Genomic DNA, 19,421 nt, shown 5'->3' on the forward strand with positions numbered 1-19,421 from the left:
TAATATATGGTAAAATCTCCGTAAGTAATTTTTTTTTTTTTTTTTGGCCGGGGCTGGGTTTGAACCCGCCACCTCCGGCATATGGGGCTGGCGCCCTACCCGTTTGAGCCACAGGCGCCGCCCTCCATAAGTATTTTTGAATGGATGGATGAGTAAATGATATACTGCCACAGTATTCTTTAACTGTATAAAATTATCCTGATTTTAAAACATGTCCCCCAAATTTTTGACCTTCCCCTCACTAAAGATAGAGAAGCACAAATGGACTAAAATACTACCAAAATACCATAGACTAAGAAATTTATTTATTTTTAAATTACCCACAGTTTTGGAGGCTTGGCTATCCAAGATCAATGCACTGGCACGTTCAGTGTCTGGTGAAAGCAGGGTCTCTGCTTCCAGGATGGCACTTGTAACACTCTTTCCTATGGAGGAGGCAATGTTCTTCTTCAAATGGCAGAAGGAACAGACTACCCCTTCTATCCTAAGGTGCTAATCATACATCTATGAGGGCTATCCACTCATGACTTAATTAGCTCCCCAAGGCCCTACACCTCTTAATATGATCACACTGGCAATTAAATTTCAACATGTGAATGTTGAGGAACACATTCAGATCACAGCAGGTGGAGTCTAATTCCCCTCCCCTTGAACATGGGCCAGTCTTAGTGATGTATGGCTTCTAGCTAATAGAATGTGGGTAGAGTTGACACCGAGTACCCCAAGACTAAGTTATGCAAGCAATATAGCTTCTGCCTGGCTCTTACTCTCTATTGGACATGTGCCTTTGGATCCCTAAGGCAACACAGACATAAAAGCCTGACTACTCTGAAGCTACCATGCTGGAGAGGCCCCAGCTTTTCCAGAACACAGTTGATTACAAGTTTCCCTGCAACACTTGCCAGACACGGGAATAAGTCCAGTTATTCCAGTCCTCAGACTTAGAGGTGCTCTTGACATTGTGTGGCAAAGATGAGCTTTCCCTATTGAGCTCTTCCCAAATTGCAGAAAGTTGGAAGCCTCTAGGTTTGACGGGAGTTTGAACAGCAACTATGGTAATGGAAACATTCCCTAGTATATTTTTTTAAAGTTTTAGAGACAGGGTCTCACTATGTAGCCCAAGTAGTCATTAAACTCCTAGCCCCAAGCAATTCCCCTGCCTCAACCTCCTGAGTAGCTGGGATTACAGGCCACACTACTGCGCCTGCCCTAATAAGCATATTGACTTTATATACTGCTCCCTTGTCTTGGAGAACATTATGACACTTCTGTTTATTCCCTGTGGGACTGATTCTCTGCAGAAAGGTGGCATTCTTGCAGTCGCCTGCTACTCTTGTAAGGGCTGGTTAGAAAGGGCTCTCTTTCCCCTTTCCCTTCCTGAATCTAGTAAAAATATCAAATATTGCCTTCCAAAATTGAAGCAAACAAAACCACTTCTTTCAAAAGAAACTGCCTTGAGATGTGATTTGTAAATATAGTACAATAAATGATAGGTTATCCCTTCACTCTACCCTAGAAATAGGAACACACTGGAATGTGTTTCTGTATAATGAAGGTGACCAAGAGCATCAGTAGGACAAGAACAATGTAACTGTAAAAAAACTACAGCCTCATTAACATGTGTGAAGCAATGTTGTGTTAAATGAAAGTCAGTAGATGGTATGTTTTTTAAAAGGTGATCCATATTACCATTTTTCCTTTGCTTCCTAAGGAAGAGGGTACTATCATTAAATAGTTTCTAAGCCAAATTTCATCTAGAGAAAGAACAATCCAATGTACTTCTGTTTTGTGAGTACACTTCTTCAACAGGAAAATTCTTGTATAAATGGCTGATTTATTGCCAAACACAGCACCTAATATAAATGATGCATGGTATTCTAGCTTATAAATTGATCTCCTATGAATTTAGTTAGCAAGCTTTTGTTCTTTTAAACCTGATCATTTCAGAGAACACTTTTAAGATCTATTTCAAAACCCACTGAAAACCTTTGGCAATTCTACCACTGCAATGATGCCTAAAAGGATTCTACAGGAAGCTGCTAGATAATTTCTTTCTTTGATGTAGGTTTAGCTGCAGGAGGAAACAGTGCGTAATTAGTAGACGCTCCCAAACATTAAGGATGACTTGTCTGGATGACAGCCAGGTCCAAACCACACTCTGTAGACCCAACAACGGGGAATCCAGTTCCTACCATAGCAGGACCCATTTTCTGGCTTTAGTTTCAGAGTTGTAACTTCCAAGACCCCAGACTTTCAATTGTATAGAAATGCAAATGTCACTCTGATGAGTTTAGATTTATATACTTAATTAGAACCACCTTGTCTAAAAGCCATTTAGAAGCCCAGTACAATGGCTCACTCCTATAATCTTAGCACCCTGGGAGGCCAACGCAGGTAAATTGCTAGAGCTCAGGACCAACATGAGCCAGAGCGAGATCCTGTCTCTAAAAAACTACCTGGGCATTGTGGTGGGCGCCTATAGTCCTAGCTACTCGGGAGGCTAAGGCAAGAGAATTACTTGAGCCCAGGAGTTTGAAGTTGCTGTGAGCTGTGATGCCATGGCACTCTACCCAGGGTGACAGTGTGAGACTGTCTAAAAAAAAAAAATAAGAATAACAGCTATCTACTATATGAATGGCTTAAAATTCAAAAGGAGATGTAATATTTAAGTTGCGGTTTGATTCTGGTTACTAGATATTCTTTGATCACTTTGTTAATGTCAGGTAAATCAAGCAATACTTTAGAGTGCAATATTAAACTTGTGTAGCATTTTACCTTAGAGAAGGGTCATTACACATCTCTCTACCTCTTCCATTAAATCTTTATTTTCTCTCCTCCCTTCTGATCTCTATTCCTTCCTTCCTTCCTCTTTGTCACCTCCCACTGACTAGATGGCAGCTTGGATACACTGCTGATGTCTTTTTATTTGTCTAAGACTCATCGAGCTGTTAATAAATTATATTTTTAATGAAAAGTACAGCAGATTTAAGTCATCCAACTGGCCCAGACTATTTAAATTTTTTGTTACTAGGGTGACAACACTACACTCAGTTTTTAAAATTTAGAAAGAAACATGTTTATTGGGATTTGGCAATGACTTTGTTTCACAATCTGCAAAAAATTAATATGAGGAAGATACGTATTTTCCCCCACTTTCTATTTTGTTCTATATTTTTGTAAAATATTAAAAAGCTAGCAATTTTTGATGAGTACAAAATGGAAAATATTTCTTAAGACTATCTCTATCCCCATGACAAACTAAAGCTTGTGAGCATTTAGTGCTGAAAAAATACTGAGAGTATTTTAATTAATATGAAAGTACCATTTACAAGTGACCACTTATGAACTGAAACTACTACATAATTCTTAACCTATCATGAGTCTTCCTGTAAACTGAGTCAGATACTTGGATTTAAAGACAAAATACTTTCCTAGGAGAAAATAAGACTAAGTGAAGTATGTTCTGTCACAGACAATATCTTTAAAGAACTGTCAGTCTTCTTTCCATTAAAATTTAATGTTTTTCCATCCAGCAAATCTGTTTTTCCAGCAGTTCTTGTGTCATTAGCTACCTTTCTATTCTACCTTTGAACTCTTCTTTTAATTCTATTGTGCACATATCATTTTCAAAGGGACTATAGGGAAATGTTTCATGAATTTCTCTCAAAAGCTGTGCACACATCTGTCTGCAAGGAGGTTGTGGCTTGTGGGTGGCTGCTACTCAGCAGTAACCCAGCCCTTGCTGCCCTGGGCTGAGCGCTCTCAGTTGCCAAGTCCATGGCCATGGCCAAGATGACAGCCCAGAAACAGCTGCCTGGGAGACATGTTCTTATGACCACAGAATGTTACATGCCTCACTTTCATGGAAAAGGTATCTATTAATAGCAAAATATGCACCTCCACCCACAATTTCCATTATAAAATCAAAGAAAACAGTAGCAGCAAGGGGGGAGAAGAACCCCAGCCTTCTATGTCTATACCTCACTTTGTTCCCAGCAGAATTTAAAATCATTTGTAAGGATATGTAAAATGAGAGAACATTGCTTAAAAGTGAAAAGGGATTACAAACAAGAGTGGGATTTAAAATAGAGCCAGGAGCAAGGCTTAAACAATGTCTAAAAATAATGACCTCTGCTATGGGTGGGTCGTGTTTGGCTCTAAATGATCTAATAGCCCTCTATCTACCAGCTAAGGTCAGTCGTCTCCCATTCTCAAATTCAGTTTATTTCTGAGCATTTTGGAGGGGAGGTGGAGAGGTCAGGGTAAGGGGTGAAAGTACAGGGGTGTCTGGCCAACTTATTTTTCATTTGGCTCCACAGAGGAAGAGATTCTAACTTATCTGGAACAGAGAACATCCTGGACTGTGTCTCCTTAAGATGATTTTCCTCAGATATTGCTCTTCTGAGACAAGGCGCTCGTAAATACTGGAAGGCATTGACTTCAGAATCTAGGCAGGCTTGAATTGCCAAGAACAGAACCTTAAAGAGGTAGGAAGTTCCTCTGGCGTCTCTCCTTCACAGACAGCTCAGAAGATTAATCTGTTCTTGCTGTCTCCATTAATTCACTTCCACCTCCACCACTTCCCTGAAGATGATCTTACTGAGGTCCCCAAAGCACTTTTCAGTTCTTATTTTACTAACTGCTCTCTTCTTCTTAAAATCTTTCTTACATTCCTGAATCCCATAGGGTGGAATTTGATGAAGTTTTCGCTGGCTGCATAATAGCAATGGTAGACACGAGGTATTGGCTCCGTCAGCCTCTGTCAGCCTCTGTTCTGAACTTCTGGTTCTCCCGTACACGGCAGAGCTGTTTCCACTGCCTTACAGTAAGGTTTCCAATGTGATTTTGTCATTGTTAATCATAGGTACTTGCGAGAAATTTGAATTTGGAACTGAGTGTGGTCAAGAGAGACAGCAATGCCTGAGGCATACATTTAGCTGTTGTAAGGATCTAGTGAACAGGACCCTGGAGTCAGTGGTTCTGGTGGTGACTTCTGACACCTGGACGAAGGTGGTAATGGGTTCGTAAATGCAGTGATTTCAGTGGCAGACTCCTAATTGCCAGGAGTTCCCCTAACAGGCCTATCAGAAAAAGTTGTATAAGGCATGGAATTGGGTAATAGAGATCAGGGAGTGTCTTTCAAAGAATTTCTGGGTATTAGCTAGTGGAAACTTTGATTTCCTACTGTCTAAGCTATTTTTCCGTAAGGTAGAAATTTACTTGCACCAAGGTATGAAATTCTTGTCCATAGCAAAGCAAATTTTCTTTTCTGGTAGATATACAATTTTGGCCCTGAAGGATAGATAACCCAAACATTATTTTTAATTGCCCAAAAGCCAGACTGTCTAAGAACTAATAAGTATGTGGTTATGTGAGCATTTCCAACATGGCACATTTGAATTGTCTTGTAAGTATAAAATACACACCAGATTGAAAATACTAAGATAAAGTACATAAACATATCATTTAATGTATTGCTTACATTGATTATATCTTGAAATTATATTGTGGTTATACTTGGATTAAATAAAATATACTATCAATTTTATCTATTCTTTTTACCTTTTTTTTTTTTTTGAGACAGAGACTCACTAGGTTGCCCTTGGTAGAGTGCTGTGGCGTCATAGCTCCTAGCAACCTCAAACACTTGGGTTTAAGCAATTGTCTTGCCTCAGCCTCCCAAATAGCTGTGACTACAAGCACCTGCCACAATGCCAGGTTGTTTTTTGGTTGTAGTTGTCATTGTTGTTTGCAGGCCCAGGCTGGGCTCGAACCCACCAACCCTGGCATTTGTGGCTGGTGCCCTGGCTGCTTGAGCTACAAGTGCCAAGTCCTTTTTACTTTTTTTAAATGTGACTCCTAGAAAATTTTAAATTAGCTATGAGGCTTGTATTACATTCCTATTGGACAGTGCTGCCCTATAGAATTTTACCCAGTTTTGCATCTGTTAGCAAGTTGATTTCAGCATTTCTGATTACACACATATGTAAGAAGCTGGAGGTTATAGCCACGCCTTCATTTGTTTTGTCTTCTCTGCTCCCAGGCCCTTTGATTCAATTGTCTGGTTCTTAGAGTCCTGGACATAGACTCTCATGCAGCTAAGGAGGCCGAGTGAATTTCCCACTGCATCAGAGAAGCTCCTCTGCCAAGAGCAAGAAGTCTCACTGGTGGAGTTGCACTAGAAGGGTGTGACTCTGAGGGTCACAGAGTTTGCTAAACAGGCTGCTGCTATCTTCGGCAAAGGCAGAGAACCATTATGCTATAATAAGTTATTAATGGCCGGTCGTTGCATTAAATGATTTACATACGTTCTCTCCATCTTAAAGAGGAAGAATCTGGTCTCGGGTGAATTATGGATGCACCCCATATTCCTTGAATAATCACTGAGCTCTTCCCTAAACATAGGCTACATATCTGACATTTTAGGCACTATATTAAAATACTATTAAAAATGTTTTTGATAATAAAAGGAGTCTATGATATTATTTGCCTATATGTAACCAAATAAGGAAACTTGTTAAAGAAAGGATAATAGCAAAAATGTTATATACCATCTTTCCATTATTAATGCTGGTTTAAAAGCTTGAAATGGGCAGACAATTCAATACTTTCCAACATGCACATTAGCTTTTAATTCACTAGCTGTCTTTGTCTGCTTTCTTGCTGTGGTCTATGTTTTATAGTGGTGCTGCACAGATCTCTGGAAGGGTAATGCTGGCCCACTTTAGTTCCAGGAAATAGAACTACTATGAATTATTGATAGTGTTGGCTTTCTAGCGCTTTAATTTCATTTCTGTTTCAGGCAGGGATATTAGTTAAATGGAATTTTTTATATGACCTGAGGATACTGTGTAAGAAGCACTGACTCACTTGGATTGTAGGTGTAGAAAAGACCGTCCTGCGTTGATTTTCATTTCTACTCATAATGGAGTCTTCCTACATTCCACTCACCCATATTCTTGCTTAGGGATAGGTGAAGAAGGCAGTTTTCAAAGGGACATCATTAGAGCCCTTGGAATTCCCCAGAGGTGCTCGAGGAGCAGCTAGGGGAGCCAGTGGTCTGGGTGGAGTCGTGTCTGCAGCTGCACGCACACACCCGGCCATTACCTTGCTTCCGAGAAAAGCTTCTTATGCTAGAAGAAGAGATTCTTCATAGAAAAGCTTGAAAATCCTGAATACATACAATAAATATAATAGTAGGTGTACATCTTTAACATACTAAGTGTCTAAGGATTTTTATACAATATAACTGAGCATATGCAACTGTGTACTTGACTAGATGGAATACATGGCACGTGACTTGTCATAGGGCGGACTTGGCCTTCCTGTGGTGTCTAAGAATCACCCTGAACTCTGGGTGAAGCCAGTTACCTTATTTACATAATGAATAAACTCACAGTCACACAAAATACAGTAAAACTTGGGGGCTGGCAAAATTCAGTGAACCCATTCCACAAGTGAACTTGGCATACCCACCTATAATCAGGTTGTTAGGTCGGACCCATTTACTCTAATGTCCTTTAAGAAGATGAATATAGTCATGCTTATGTCATTTCATAGTGGGATTACCAGGAGTAAGAGATTTTACCATTTTCTGTAATAAAAGCAACTAGAACCTCCATAGTGACTACCTCCCTTCATTGACCACCTCTTTAATTGATGTAATTTGCATTGACAAATTACATCACCCCAGATATACACCCCATGTACTGAGGCCTAGTCCCTTATGCTGATCATCTCTGTAAGTTGACTATACAAGGGACTATAACAAACTGGTCAACATACAAAGATTCTACTGTATTTCTTTAACTTGCAAAGAGTATTAAAGACAAGTGAGGGTTTGTTTTATATGAGATAAAATCAAAGACTTAAAAGGTCACACTCCGTGTTCTTTTCCAGGGGTCCTCAAACTATGGCCCGTGGGCCACATGAGGCGGTGTGATTGTATTTGTTCCCGTTTTTAAGATATGTGCAGTGTGCATAGGAATTTGCTCATAGTTTTTTTTTTTAAACTATAGTCCAGCCCTCCAACCGTCTGAGGGACAGTGAATTGGCCCCCTGTTTAAAAAGTTTGAGGACCTCTGCCTGAGACCCTTCTCCCATCTGTGAAAGCAGTAGACCTAAAGAGGACATACAGGGGACAAAGATACATTCATTCAATAAATATTTCTTTGGGGGTGGTCTTGATCGTTGATATTTATTTTTTATGATTACCAAGGCATCATGCCAGATGTTGGGAATCTAATAGTAAGACTGACCCTGCCTTCTTAGAATTTGCATTCTAATGTGGAAGAAGCACACAATGAATATGCAATTATGCAAATATACCCATTACAGAAGTGATCATTGTCCTGCTGCACAACACAGACTGGGGGTGCGGCAGGGGGGAACAGTCAGAGAAGGGCCCTGGGAGGGCAAAAACCTAAGTGCATTTTAGAAAGCCACAGCTGGCCATAAATGGGAGGCACTTACTGTATTTGATGGCTAAATATGTGCCATCTGCACCAAAGATTTAGAACGCTGTAGAAACCCTGAGGGGACCAATATTAGTGACAGCCTGACTAGGGACAAAAAGCAAAATATGGCACAGTTAATTTATTAAACAAATAAATGTTAAATGACCAAGGAACAATTTATCAGCACTGTGTTTTATTTTTAATGCAAAAGTGGCCTGAAGGAAACTTGAGAAATACATGTAAGAGCATTGTCATTTCACTAAAAAGTTGTTTTCACAACTATGTATAATCCTATGTAAAAAGCACGACCATAATGAAATCACTGCTTACATATTTATAATTGTCAAAGGTTTGGTAAACAAATACAACAGACCATTACAAAAATATTTTCCAAACCTGTACATAAGGCATGGAAAATCTATTAGGATGAAGGGGAAAATGCATGATTGTCAAGTAACATGTAAATAGAATTTTTGAATTCATGTATTTATTCTTTTGTTTTTACTAGTCGAGCCTTCTTATTTTTTTGTTTTTTGAAGTTTATTAGTGGGTCATCTTTCTTAAATAGAAATACTTGAACGAGGCCAGGCGCAGTGGCTGACCCCTGTAATCTTAGCATTCTGAGAGGCTGAGGCAGGTGGATTGCCTGAGCCCACAAGTATAAGACCTGGTCTCTAAAAATAGCCAGGAGTTGTGGTGGGCACCTGTGATCCAAGCTACTCAGGAGGCTGAGCCAAGAGCATTGCTTGAGCCTAAGAATTTGAGGTTGCTGTGAGCTATGACACTACAGTACTCTACTGAGGGTGACAAAGTGAGACTTTGTCTCAAAAAAAAAAAAAAAAAAATACTTGAAAGATATATGCACACAAAACAGATTCAGATTTACAGCAGAAATGTTAGACTTCGGTCTGTTCCAAGAAAATATAATTCATCCATCTATCCAACCATATTTAGTCTACTAAAAGAATAGGTAAAATATGATGGAACCAGAGTGGTGCATTATGGTTGTGGTGACCTCTCAGCTGGGTGAACATTGTTTATAGAATTTTCTTTCTCTGCACAGTTACTGGGGCAATTCCCCAAAAGGCAAGTAAGTAGCCAAACTCCAGCTGGTTGCCTAAATTAAAAAGCAGTTGGAAATAACTCTATGTGATAAAAATCAACTAACAAAATGAATTCAGAAAAAAATACTTGGTAGTTTAACTAGAAAACCCAAAGAAAAGAATCTAGTAGTATTCTGCTAAGGAAATTCAGTAAGTCATCTGATTACAATATAAGAGATCACTACTTTTCCTATATACCAGTTTAAAAATATTAATGATTAAAAAGCATTTTGTTCAAGGCGGCACCTGTGGCTCAGTGGGTAGGCTGTGGCCCCATATACTGAGGGTGGCGGGTTCAAACTGCAACAAAAAATAGCCGGGCATCATGACAGGTGCCTGTAGTCTCAGCTACTCAGGAGGCTGAGGCAAGAGAATCTCCTAAACCCAGGAGTTGGAGGTTGCTGTGAGCTGTGACGCCATGGCACTCTACCGAGGGTGATAAAGTGAGACTCTGTCTCTACAAAAAAAAAAAAAAAAAAAGGGCATTTTGTTCAAAATAGCAACAAAAGAAATTGAAGATAGATGGCACATTTCTTTACCTGATAGGTGCCATCCACAACAAACCAGCCAGTATCATATTGAATGGAACAAAACTGAAAGCATCTCCATTTACAACTAGAACCAGACAAGGATGTCCACTATTACCACCACTACTATTCAACAATTCAACATAGTGTTGGAAGTCCTAGCAAATGCAGTCAGGCAAGAAAAGACTATGAAGGTCACCAAAATGGGGACAGAGGAGATCAAACTTTTGTTCTTTGCTGATGATATGATCTTATACTTAGAAAACAACAGGGACTCAACCATTAGACTCCTGGAAGTGATCAAGAAATACAGTAAAGTCTCAGGATATGAAAATCAATGTCCACAAATCAGTACTCTTCATATATACAAACGATAGTCAAGCTGAGAATCAAATCAAAGATAATTCCCTTCAGAATAGCTTTAAAGAAAATGAAATAAAAACCTTGGAATATACCTAACAAAGGTGGGAAGGATCCCTACAGAAAGGGCTAGGAAACCCTGAGAAAACAAACAGCAGCAGATGTTAACAAATGGAAGAACATTAAAATGTTCATATTACCCAAGGCAATCTACAAATTTAATGCAATACCCATTAAATCACCAACATTGGAAAAAAGTGGTTCTTTTCAAATAGCATTTAGAAAAAACTCCAAATAGCCCATGTAATTCTAAGAAATAAAAACAAATCTGAAGTCTAGTAATGTGATGCTTCCAGATTACAAATATAGAGACAGATCTGTGGAACAGAATAGAGAACTTAGAGATGAAACCAGCCTAATATCGTCATCTGATTGTCAACCAAACAAAAGCATACACTGGGGAAAATAATCCCTATTTAATAAATGGTGTTGGGAGAACTGGATAGCCATGTGTAAAAGACTGAAACTGGACCCCCAGTTCTCACTATTTACAAAAATTGACTCTCACTGTACAAGAGATTTACATCTAAGACACATGATTAAAACCTCTATAAGAAAATGTGGGAAAAGCTCTTGATGATACCAGGCTGGGGAAAGATTTGATGAAGATGAGGCCAAAAGTAAATAAATGGGACCTGATCAAACTAAAAAAAACTTCTGCATAGTTAAGGACACAATAAGCAAACAATGGGAAAAGATGCATGTTATAAATCTGACAAAGGGCTAATAACCAGAATCTACTGAGAACTCCAACTAATCAAAGAACAAACCAACCCATTTATCAGTGGGCAAGAGACATAAACAGAACCTTCTCTGAAGATGACAAATGGCCAAGAAACACTTGAAAAAGTATTTATCATCCCTAATCAGAGAAATGCAAATCAAAACTTCTTTGAGATATCACCTAACTCCAATGAGAGCAGCCCACATCACAAAGTCCCAAAGCTACAGATGCTGGTGTGGATATGGAGAGAAGGGAACACCTTTTACACTGCTGGTGGGATTGCACACTAATGCAGCTGCTTTGGAAAGAAGTATGGAGAATTCTCAAAGAGCTAAAAGTAGACCTTCCATTTGATCCTGCAATCCCATTACTAGGTATCAACCTAGAAGAAAAGAAATTTTACCATAAGGACATTTGCACTCGAATGTTTATCACAGCTCAATTCACAATCACAAAGATGTAGAAACAACCCAAGTGCCCATTAACCCATGAATGGATAAATAAACTGTGGCATATGTATACCATAGAATACTGTTCAGCCATAAAAAAAGATGGAGACTTTATGTCTTTTGTATTAACCTGGAAGGATTTGGAAAACATCCTCCTAAAGTATCACAAGAATGGAAAAGCAAGTATCCAATGTACTCAACAGATAACTAGTAGATGAACAATTACCCACACGAGAGAAAAACATTTAAATTCAAGAAGGGGGGATGGGGCCAGGCACGGTGGCTGATGCCTGTAATCCTAGCACTCTGGGAGACTGCTTGAGTTCAAGACCAGCCTGAGCAAGAGCAAGACCCTTCTCTACTAAAAATAGAAAAGGTGGACTGCTTGAGTTCAAGACCAGCCTGAGCAAGAGCAAGACCCTTCTCTACTAAAAATAGAAAAATTATAGCTGGGCATTGAAGCAGGTACCTGTAGTCCCAGTTACTTGGGAGGCTGAGGCAAGAGGATTGCTTAAGCCCAAAAGTTGGAGGTTGCCATGAGCTATGACGCCATGGCACTCTGAGGCAACAAAGTAAGACACTGCCTCAAAAAAAAAAAAAAAAAAAGGTGGGGGGGTGGAGATTGTAAGCTCTCGCCTGATATGTACAATGTAGTGGTATATGGCACACCACCTGGGTAAAGGGCTCAACTACAACTTGGACTTTACTGAACAAATGCAAACAATGTAATCTAATCATATGTTAACCTGAAATAAAAGATAAATTTATGGTTATGTTCTCTATAAAATTTTAGTGAGGAACTTAAAAACTTGAACAAAAATAGAAAACATGTTTGCTATTGATGACAAGATTATTTTTAGACTAAAAAAGAATGTGAAAGATTTGAAGAGAATTATTAAACTCTACAGAATATATGAAAAACAAGGGCACTTAAAAATTAAAAAAGATGGGAATATAAGGACAATTGGACATTAAAATATATTCTAAAGCTATAGTAATTAAAATTGTCTGTTACTAATTTAGGGGTTGATCAAAGGTATCAAGGAAACCACACAGAATGTCCAAAAGTAGGCCCAGACATGTACCTAAATTAGTATATAATAATGTTGAAATCTGTAGAAAAGGATGTTATTCAGTAAATGGAAAAAATGTCTAACCATTCAAAATTAAGACATCTTTTTCATATAATGCAATCACATAATTTCAGCTGTATTAAAGACTTAAATATAGAAGATAAAGCCATACTTTCAGTTAAAGATGCTACATTTTGAACACATTTACCTCTGCTCTCTCCTAAACACCACTTGAATACAACGAAAGTTTTTTTTTTAAGGTTTAAACATCCACGGGGAGAGAAGCTACAGTGATGCAGCTTTGGGAACTAGAAAGCAGCTGAGCAGGTGGTGACACAGACCTGACTTGTGAGCCTGCAGTGGGAGAGCCAAGAACTGGCCCAGTTAACACAGTGGCGACCCCCTAAGGCTTAGGTCCCTGGAAGCGAGCATAGAAGGTGAGGCTACGAGTGAGAGACTGGTTCCAGACCTGTTTAAAGTAAGCAGTTATTCCTTCGTGCCAGCCTGTACAGCGATACCCTGCTCATCCCAGGCAGAAGCCAGAGTTTCAGACCCTCTGGAGAGAGTCTTATAGGCACAGCTGAGAAAAAGATATAGGGATGAAAACAGGGATTCAGTGCAAGGCACTGAAATGTGGAGTCCTTAAGCTTCTTCCCAGATTCTCAGAACATGAATAGCCAGACTCATGCCCTGTAGCCAGGAAAAGGGGTATTTCTTTTTTTCTTTCTTTTTTTTTTTTTTTAAAGAGATAGAGTTTCACTTTGTTGCCCTCGGTAGAGTGCTATGGCATCACAGCTTACAGCAACCACCAGTGTTTGGGCTTAGGTGATTCTCTTGCTTCAGCCTCCTGAGTAGCTGGGACTATAGGCACTCATCACAATGCCCAGCTATTTTTTTTTGTTGCAGTTTGGCTGGGGCCAGGTTTGAACCCACCATCCTCAGTATATGGGGCCAGCACCCAACTCACTGAGCCACAGGTGCCGCCTAGAAAATGAGAATTTCTCATGACCAGCCCATGAGAAAAGATAAGATACCAACATCAGAGGCTCCTGATGAAGTGGTTTATTCAGCTTATCCTAGAAACCTAAGACCACAGCTCAGTAGCAGGGCAAAAGAAAAGTCTGTTACAGACTAGGGGTGGGGAGTCTTGCACTCCATCACTTACTTCAGGAAACATCACTTAACAGTGAATTATTAAATCTGCCCCTTTAATATGGATTGTCCTTATCGAGAAACCAGTGGAGTGAGAGATCAATACCTGTTGATCCAGTTTGGACCTTGCTTGCAGGACAGAGGTCTAAGATGCACACTGCATTGCCGGCAGATGGGCAGCTCTGCCCTGCCTGTTTAGTCTAACTTTGTTGCTGAGGCATGAGAGCAAGGGCATGATAATAGTTCACTGTAACCTCAGACTCCTGAGTTCAAGCAATCCTCCTGCCTCAGCCTCCCGAGTAGCTGGGACTACAGGCATGCACCACCACACCTGGTGGTGATCCCAGCCAAGCTTAGGGCTTTCAATATCGTCTATGCTGACAAATTCCTGGCCAATTTTGGTGGTGTGTGTGTTTTGTTTTGTTTTTTGTAGAGATAGGGTCTTGCTATTTTGCTCAGGCTGGTCTCAAACTCAAGTGATCCTCTTGAATCAGCCTCCCAAAATGCTAGGATTACAGGTGTGAGCCACTGTGCCCAGCCAATGTTTTAATTAGTTAACATTATCAACATTTTCCCAATGCTTCTTGGTTTTCTCTCATGATTAATTTTCTAATATTTGAAAAAAAAATATTTTCTTTAAAATTTAGCGAAAGTGCCATTGCCACTGAGCTGTCTCCGAGTACCTGGACCAGAGTTAATCCCCTCCCAATTCCTCTCTCCCTTTATATAAATCACATTGCCTATCACATGCTGCCTTATGGTCAGTTTTGTTATTTTACAAACTGCTCTATTAAGATGCTAAGAGACTAAGGGAAGGAACTCCATTTTAAATCTGTGTATGCCCTCCAATATCTAGAATAAGACTTGCACAAAGTGCTTATATATTTATTGAATTGATACTGTTTTATTACAAGGTTGAACAATGAAGTTTGTGTACTCATCCTAGAAAAAGCGCTCCATCCCTCATTGCTGAATATCACTATGGTCCCCTTCAGCATACTCCCCTTGGGAAGCTGTGCCCTGACACCAGTGTCCAGTCCACCCTTCAAAGCCCTGTTTCTAGGATAAGTTCACCAACTTCATTGTCATACCTCACATGATGATATATATATGGTTGCACATATACATTTTAATTAGACATAACTAGTCGCAAAATTTCACAAGAAGGTATTTTTTCACTCAGAGAACTCTTAGTTTTGCTATCTCTAAATCTGAGCAGCACCTATCAAGGGCTAACAGCAAGAATGGCACATGAAAGTGGCATCTCAGGGCAGGCGAACGGAACACTCCTAGGTGAGAAGGCAGGCCAGACATGGTGGAACATGTGGAGCCATAACACACAGTGACCATCCTCCCCACAGGCGACACAGAGCTTGATCTCCCAACACCATGACCATCTCCCCACCAGGGGCAGAGTTTCCTCCTTGGACATGTGTTTGGCTGGTGAAGAAGTTCCTGGTGGTGTTGAGGCCCAGACATAGGGAGGTAGTCAGTCTTTCAGCTAGATCAATACGCTGACTGATCAGCTCAGGTGGGATAGACATCACAGTTCCTGTGCTGACTAGTCCTAGTTTTGGATTTATTGATTTCAATTCCCCTCTTCTTGTGCTCTTGAATCCACACAAATACAGCTTTCATACCACTAAAACTGCTCTTGCCAACATCACCAGTAACCTCCACATTGCTAAGCTCAATGGTCAATTTTCAGGTCTCATCGCACTTGACCTGCCAGCATCAGTGGCCTGGTGGAGCCCCTCTGCTCCCTGAGGGCTTCATTCAGCTCCCTGGACACTAGTTTTTCTCGTACCTCACGGGATGTGTTCTTCTCTTTTGCTGGTTCTTCCTCTGCTTCCTTAGCACTTAACGTTCAACTTCTTTTCTATCTATATTCATCTTTTTTGATGATCCCAGCCAAGCTTAGGGCTTTCAATATCGTCTATGCTGACAAATTCCTAATTTTATTTCCTCTTGCTAGACTTAGAGATCCGACTGCGTCCACATCTCACTTGGATGTCTAATAGACATCTCAGATGTAATGTTTTCTTCCCCCAAATCTGCTCCTCTCACAGTCTTTGGATGAAGTTGTCATTTACTGAAATGCAATTAGATACTCAAACCAAAAACTCTGGTGTCATCTTTCACTCCTTTCTCACACCCACATCCAATCTGTCCACAGATCTTACTGTATCTTCAAAATATACTCAGAATTGGACTCCTTCTCACCAGTACCACTGCTAAACACCCTGGGCAAGTTACTTTTATGTTTCTCTCTTCTCATCGGTAACCTTGGAGTAACAGTAAACTAGGACTTACAAGGTCCATTTATGGAGTGAAGGAAATTATACATGTAAGGAACTTGGCCTAGTGCTGAACAAATAGTTAAAGCTCAGTAAATGTCAGCGTTCATTATTATTCGTGGCTTTTATTTTCCAGAAGACGTCAAAGGGATTCAGCTAGTAAAATTGAAGCCATCGGCTCCTTTTCATAGAAACCGAGATTTATCCTTCAACACAAAATTTCCATTTTTAGGATTTTTTTTTTTGATACAATCTCACTATGGCACCCTCAGTAGAGTGCTGTGGCATCACAGTTCACAGTAACTTCAAACTCTTAGGCTTACATGATTCTCTTCCCTCCACCTCTCAAGTAGCTGAGACTACAGGCACCCACCACAACACCCAGCTATTTTTATTTGTTATAGTTGTCATTGTTGTTTGGCAGGCAGGTCCAGGCCAGGTTCGAACCTGCCACCCACCATGTATGTGGCTGGCACCCTAGCCCGTGAGCTACAGGCGCCCAGCCCATTTTTAAGATTTTAACTACATGACTTAAAGAAGTCAAAATTAACCTCACCCAGTAATACTGTCCCAGATAAGAACCAAAGAAAGGGTTAAAAAGGACAATGACAATTTGAATCATTGAAATTCTTCTCTAGCCCAATGAAGAATAATTTTCAGCTAATCTGAAAACTTTAGCCTAGAAAATATTTTACTCCAAGGTTATTACAACTGTTACATATCACATTGCTCAGCTGTATACAGCTCTGGCTTCACAACCTGAAATAACTTCAGGGATATGAGAAAACTCATAGGATATTTCTTCACAGCAACTGGGATAACAGCCAGAATTTGTATAAAACAGCCTTGTTTGATTAACCTGTAGAAACACTAAATCTATCATCCTGACTAATTAATAGAAAGATTCTGGAAAATCTTTAACAGTATTATCTGAGGTCTAAGTAATACACAATAGCCCTTAGTTATATAGGAATCGTCTCAGGTAAGCACCCAAATGCAAAAATTAGATACCTGGATGTTATAACAAATTAAGAATCCATTGCACTAAATATAAGCAGAAAAATATTTTCAAAACATTTAACATCTTTCAATGCACTTATTTTGCTAATATATATGGATAAAATATATATATATTGGATAAAATGTTCATATGGTTTTATTTTAATGTTTTTTGGAAAATCATGTTTATGCCTTATTCTTTCATTTATTCTCTCTCTTTCCTTGCTCTGTGTGTGTGTGTGTGTGTGTGTGTATACACACAAATAAAACATCTACCACATACTGGGTAATGAGAAAGCAATGGTTAATTGTTTTTATTACTAGCCTCTCTGTAAAAATATTTTTGTTTGAGGGCGGTGCCTGTGGCTCAAAGGAGTGGGGCGCTGGCCCCATATACCAGAGGTGGCAGGTTCAAACCTGGCCCCGGCAAAAAAAAAAAGAAAAAAAAAATTGAGTATGAGAGCTAGGTAATAATGACCGGATGGGGTGGTTTACGCCCATAATCCTAGCACTCTGGGAGGCCACAGTGGGAGGATTCGTTGAGCTTGGTAGTTCCAGACCAGCCTGAGCAACACAGAGACCCCATCAATACTAAAAATAGAAAATTAGCTGGGCATTGTGGTGGGCACCTATAAGTCCTCCTTAGGAGGCTGGGGCAGGGGCGGCGCCTGTGGCTCAGTGAGTAGGGCGCCGGCCCCATATGCCGAGGGTGGCGGGTTCAAACCCAGCTCCGGCCAAACTGCAACCAAAAAATAGCCGGGCGTTGTGGCAGGCGCCTGTAGTCCCAGCTGCTCGGGAGGCTGAGGCAAGAGAATCACGTAAGCCCAAGAGTTAGAGGTTGCTGTGAGCCGTGTGACGCCACGGCACTCTACCCGAGGGCGGTACAGTGAGACTCTGTCTCTACAAAAAAAAAAAAAAAAAAAAAAAAAAAAAAAAAGGAGGCTGGGGCAGGAGGATCACTTGAACCCAGGCATTTGAGATTGCTGTGAGCTAGGCTGATGTTATGGCACTCTATGGCACTGTTTGCCTGGGCAACAGTGAGACTCTGTTTCAAAAAAAGAAAAAAAAAAGTAGGAAAAAAAAACTAGGTAATAGTGACCTTGGGAGAGTCTTAAGAGGAGGGAATAACTTTAATATTTAATCATCAGGAATTAACTGTGTTTAATTTGTTATTAGCTTTTCTTTGCCTATATTTAATTATACATAAATTATATATATTCTGTGGCAGTCTTAGAATGATATATAATGTAAACAAATTTATATTTCACATTAGAAGCAAAAGTTAATAAATTCTCATTATTACCTATTGTAGGGTCATTTTAGCTGATCTGCATATACTTTATATGCTAATTTTATTTATTTATTCTTTTGTAGGAAGTCCTGGCTGTGCAAGATTGGGAGTCCTAGTTCTCGCATTGACCGCACAAACTTTTCTAATGAAAAAATCATCTCTAAACTTGAATACTCTAATTTTAGTATTCGATACTAATAGAAGAGAAACACTGTAATGCTTACACTGCATAGCAGATACCATATGTTTTTAGGTCTATAGATGAGAATAATAGAGTGAAAAAGGGGAACTTCCAGTTCTAAAGCTACAAAACTATGTTACTAAAAATATCTGACAAATTATTTCATTCAACCATGTTTTTAACAAAAACAGTATTATCAGATAAAAAATGTCATTACAAAATGTTTAATATGAATATTCCATTTAAACTTGTCTCATGGAGTCTTTAATTTCACTGAACAATGTAGCATATATGTTATTTGGGACATAAATAAAGTTAACTATATAAAAATTATTTTTAGATATTATTGTCTGTATTGAATTATAAAATCTTCTGAATAATTTTTGTTAAAGTTGAGTAATTTGCCTTTAAAAAGAACCAGTGGTTAGAAGCAAATGTATGCGATGATCAGTAATAATAATATCAATAAAGAGTTAACATGATACGGTACTTTTGGTTGGAGCTTAATGCCTTCTATAAACCATATGATTTTGTATAGTGAACATGCAGGCCGAGTGATAGCGGCTAACAAGAACTCATAATTTCAGTGCAGCAAGATTTTTATCAACCACCACCCACAATAAATGTCTTGTTAACCTGAATGGAGAGTCTAACTCATACAATACTACCCCCTAAACTTGGCCTATCATTTGGAGATCTTCACTTGTAAACGATAAATAAGCCATAGAGTATTTAAACGGGAAGGTTGG

General features: G+C 39.4%; 1 protein-coding gene across 1 annotated transcript in view; it reads left to right on the plus strand.

Moving 5' to 3' along the window:
• The window catches only part of ACYP2 (acylphosphatase 2), a 191,262-nt gene extending 172,108 nt beyond the window's left edge, over positions 1-19,154 (plus strand). Inside the window, exon 4 of the mRNA XM_053588960.1 lies at positions 18,575-19,154. Within this exon, the coding sequence (XP_053444935.1) occupies positions 18,575-18,689 (115 nt within the window). The 3' untranslated portion in view covers positions 18,690-19,154. The remainder of the gene's footprint in view (positions 1-18,574) is intronic.
• The last annotated feature ends 267 nt before the right edge of the window (positions 19,155-19,421 follow it).

Source organism: Nycticebus coucang, chromosome 4 (genome assembly GCF_027406575.1).
Source record: "Nycticebus coucang isolate mNycCou1 chromosome 4, mNycCou1.pri, whole genome shotgun sequence".
NCBI lineage: Eukaryota > Metazoa > Chordata > Mammalia > Primates > Lorisidae > Nycticebus > Nycticebus coucang.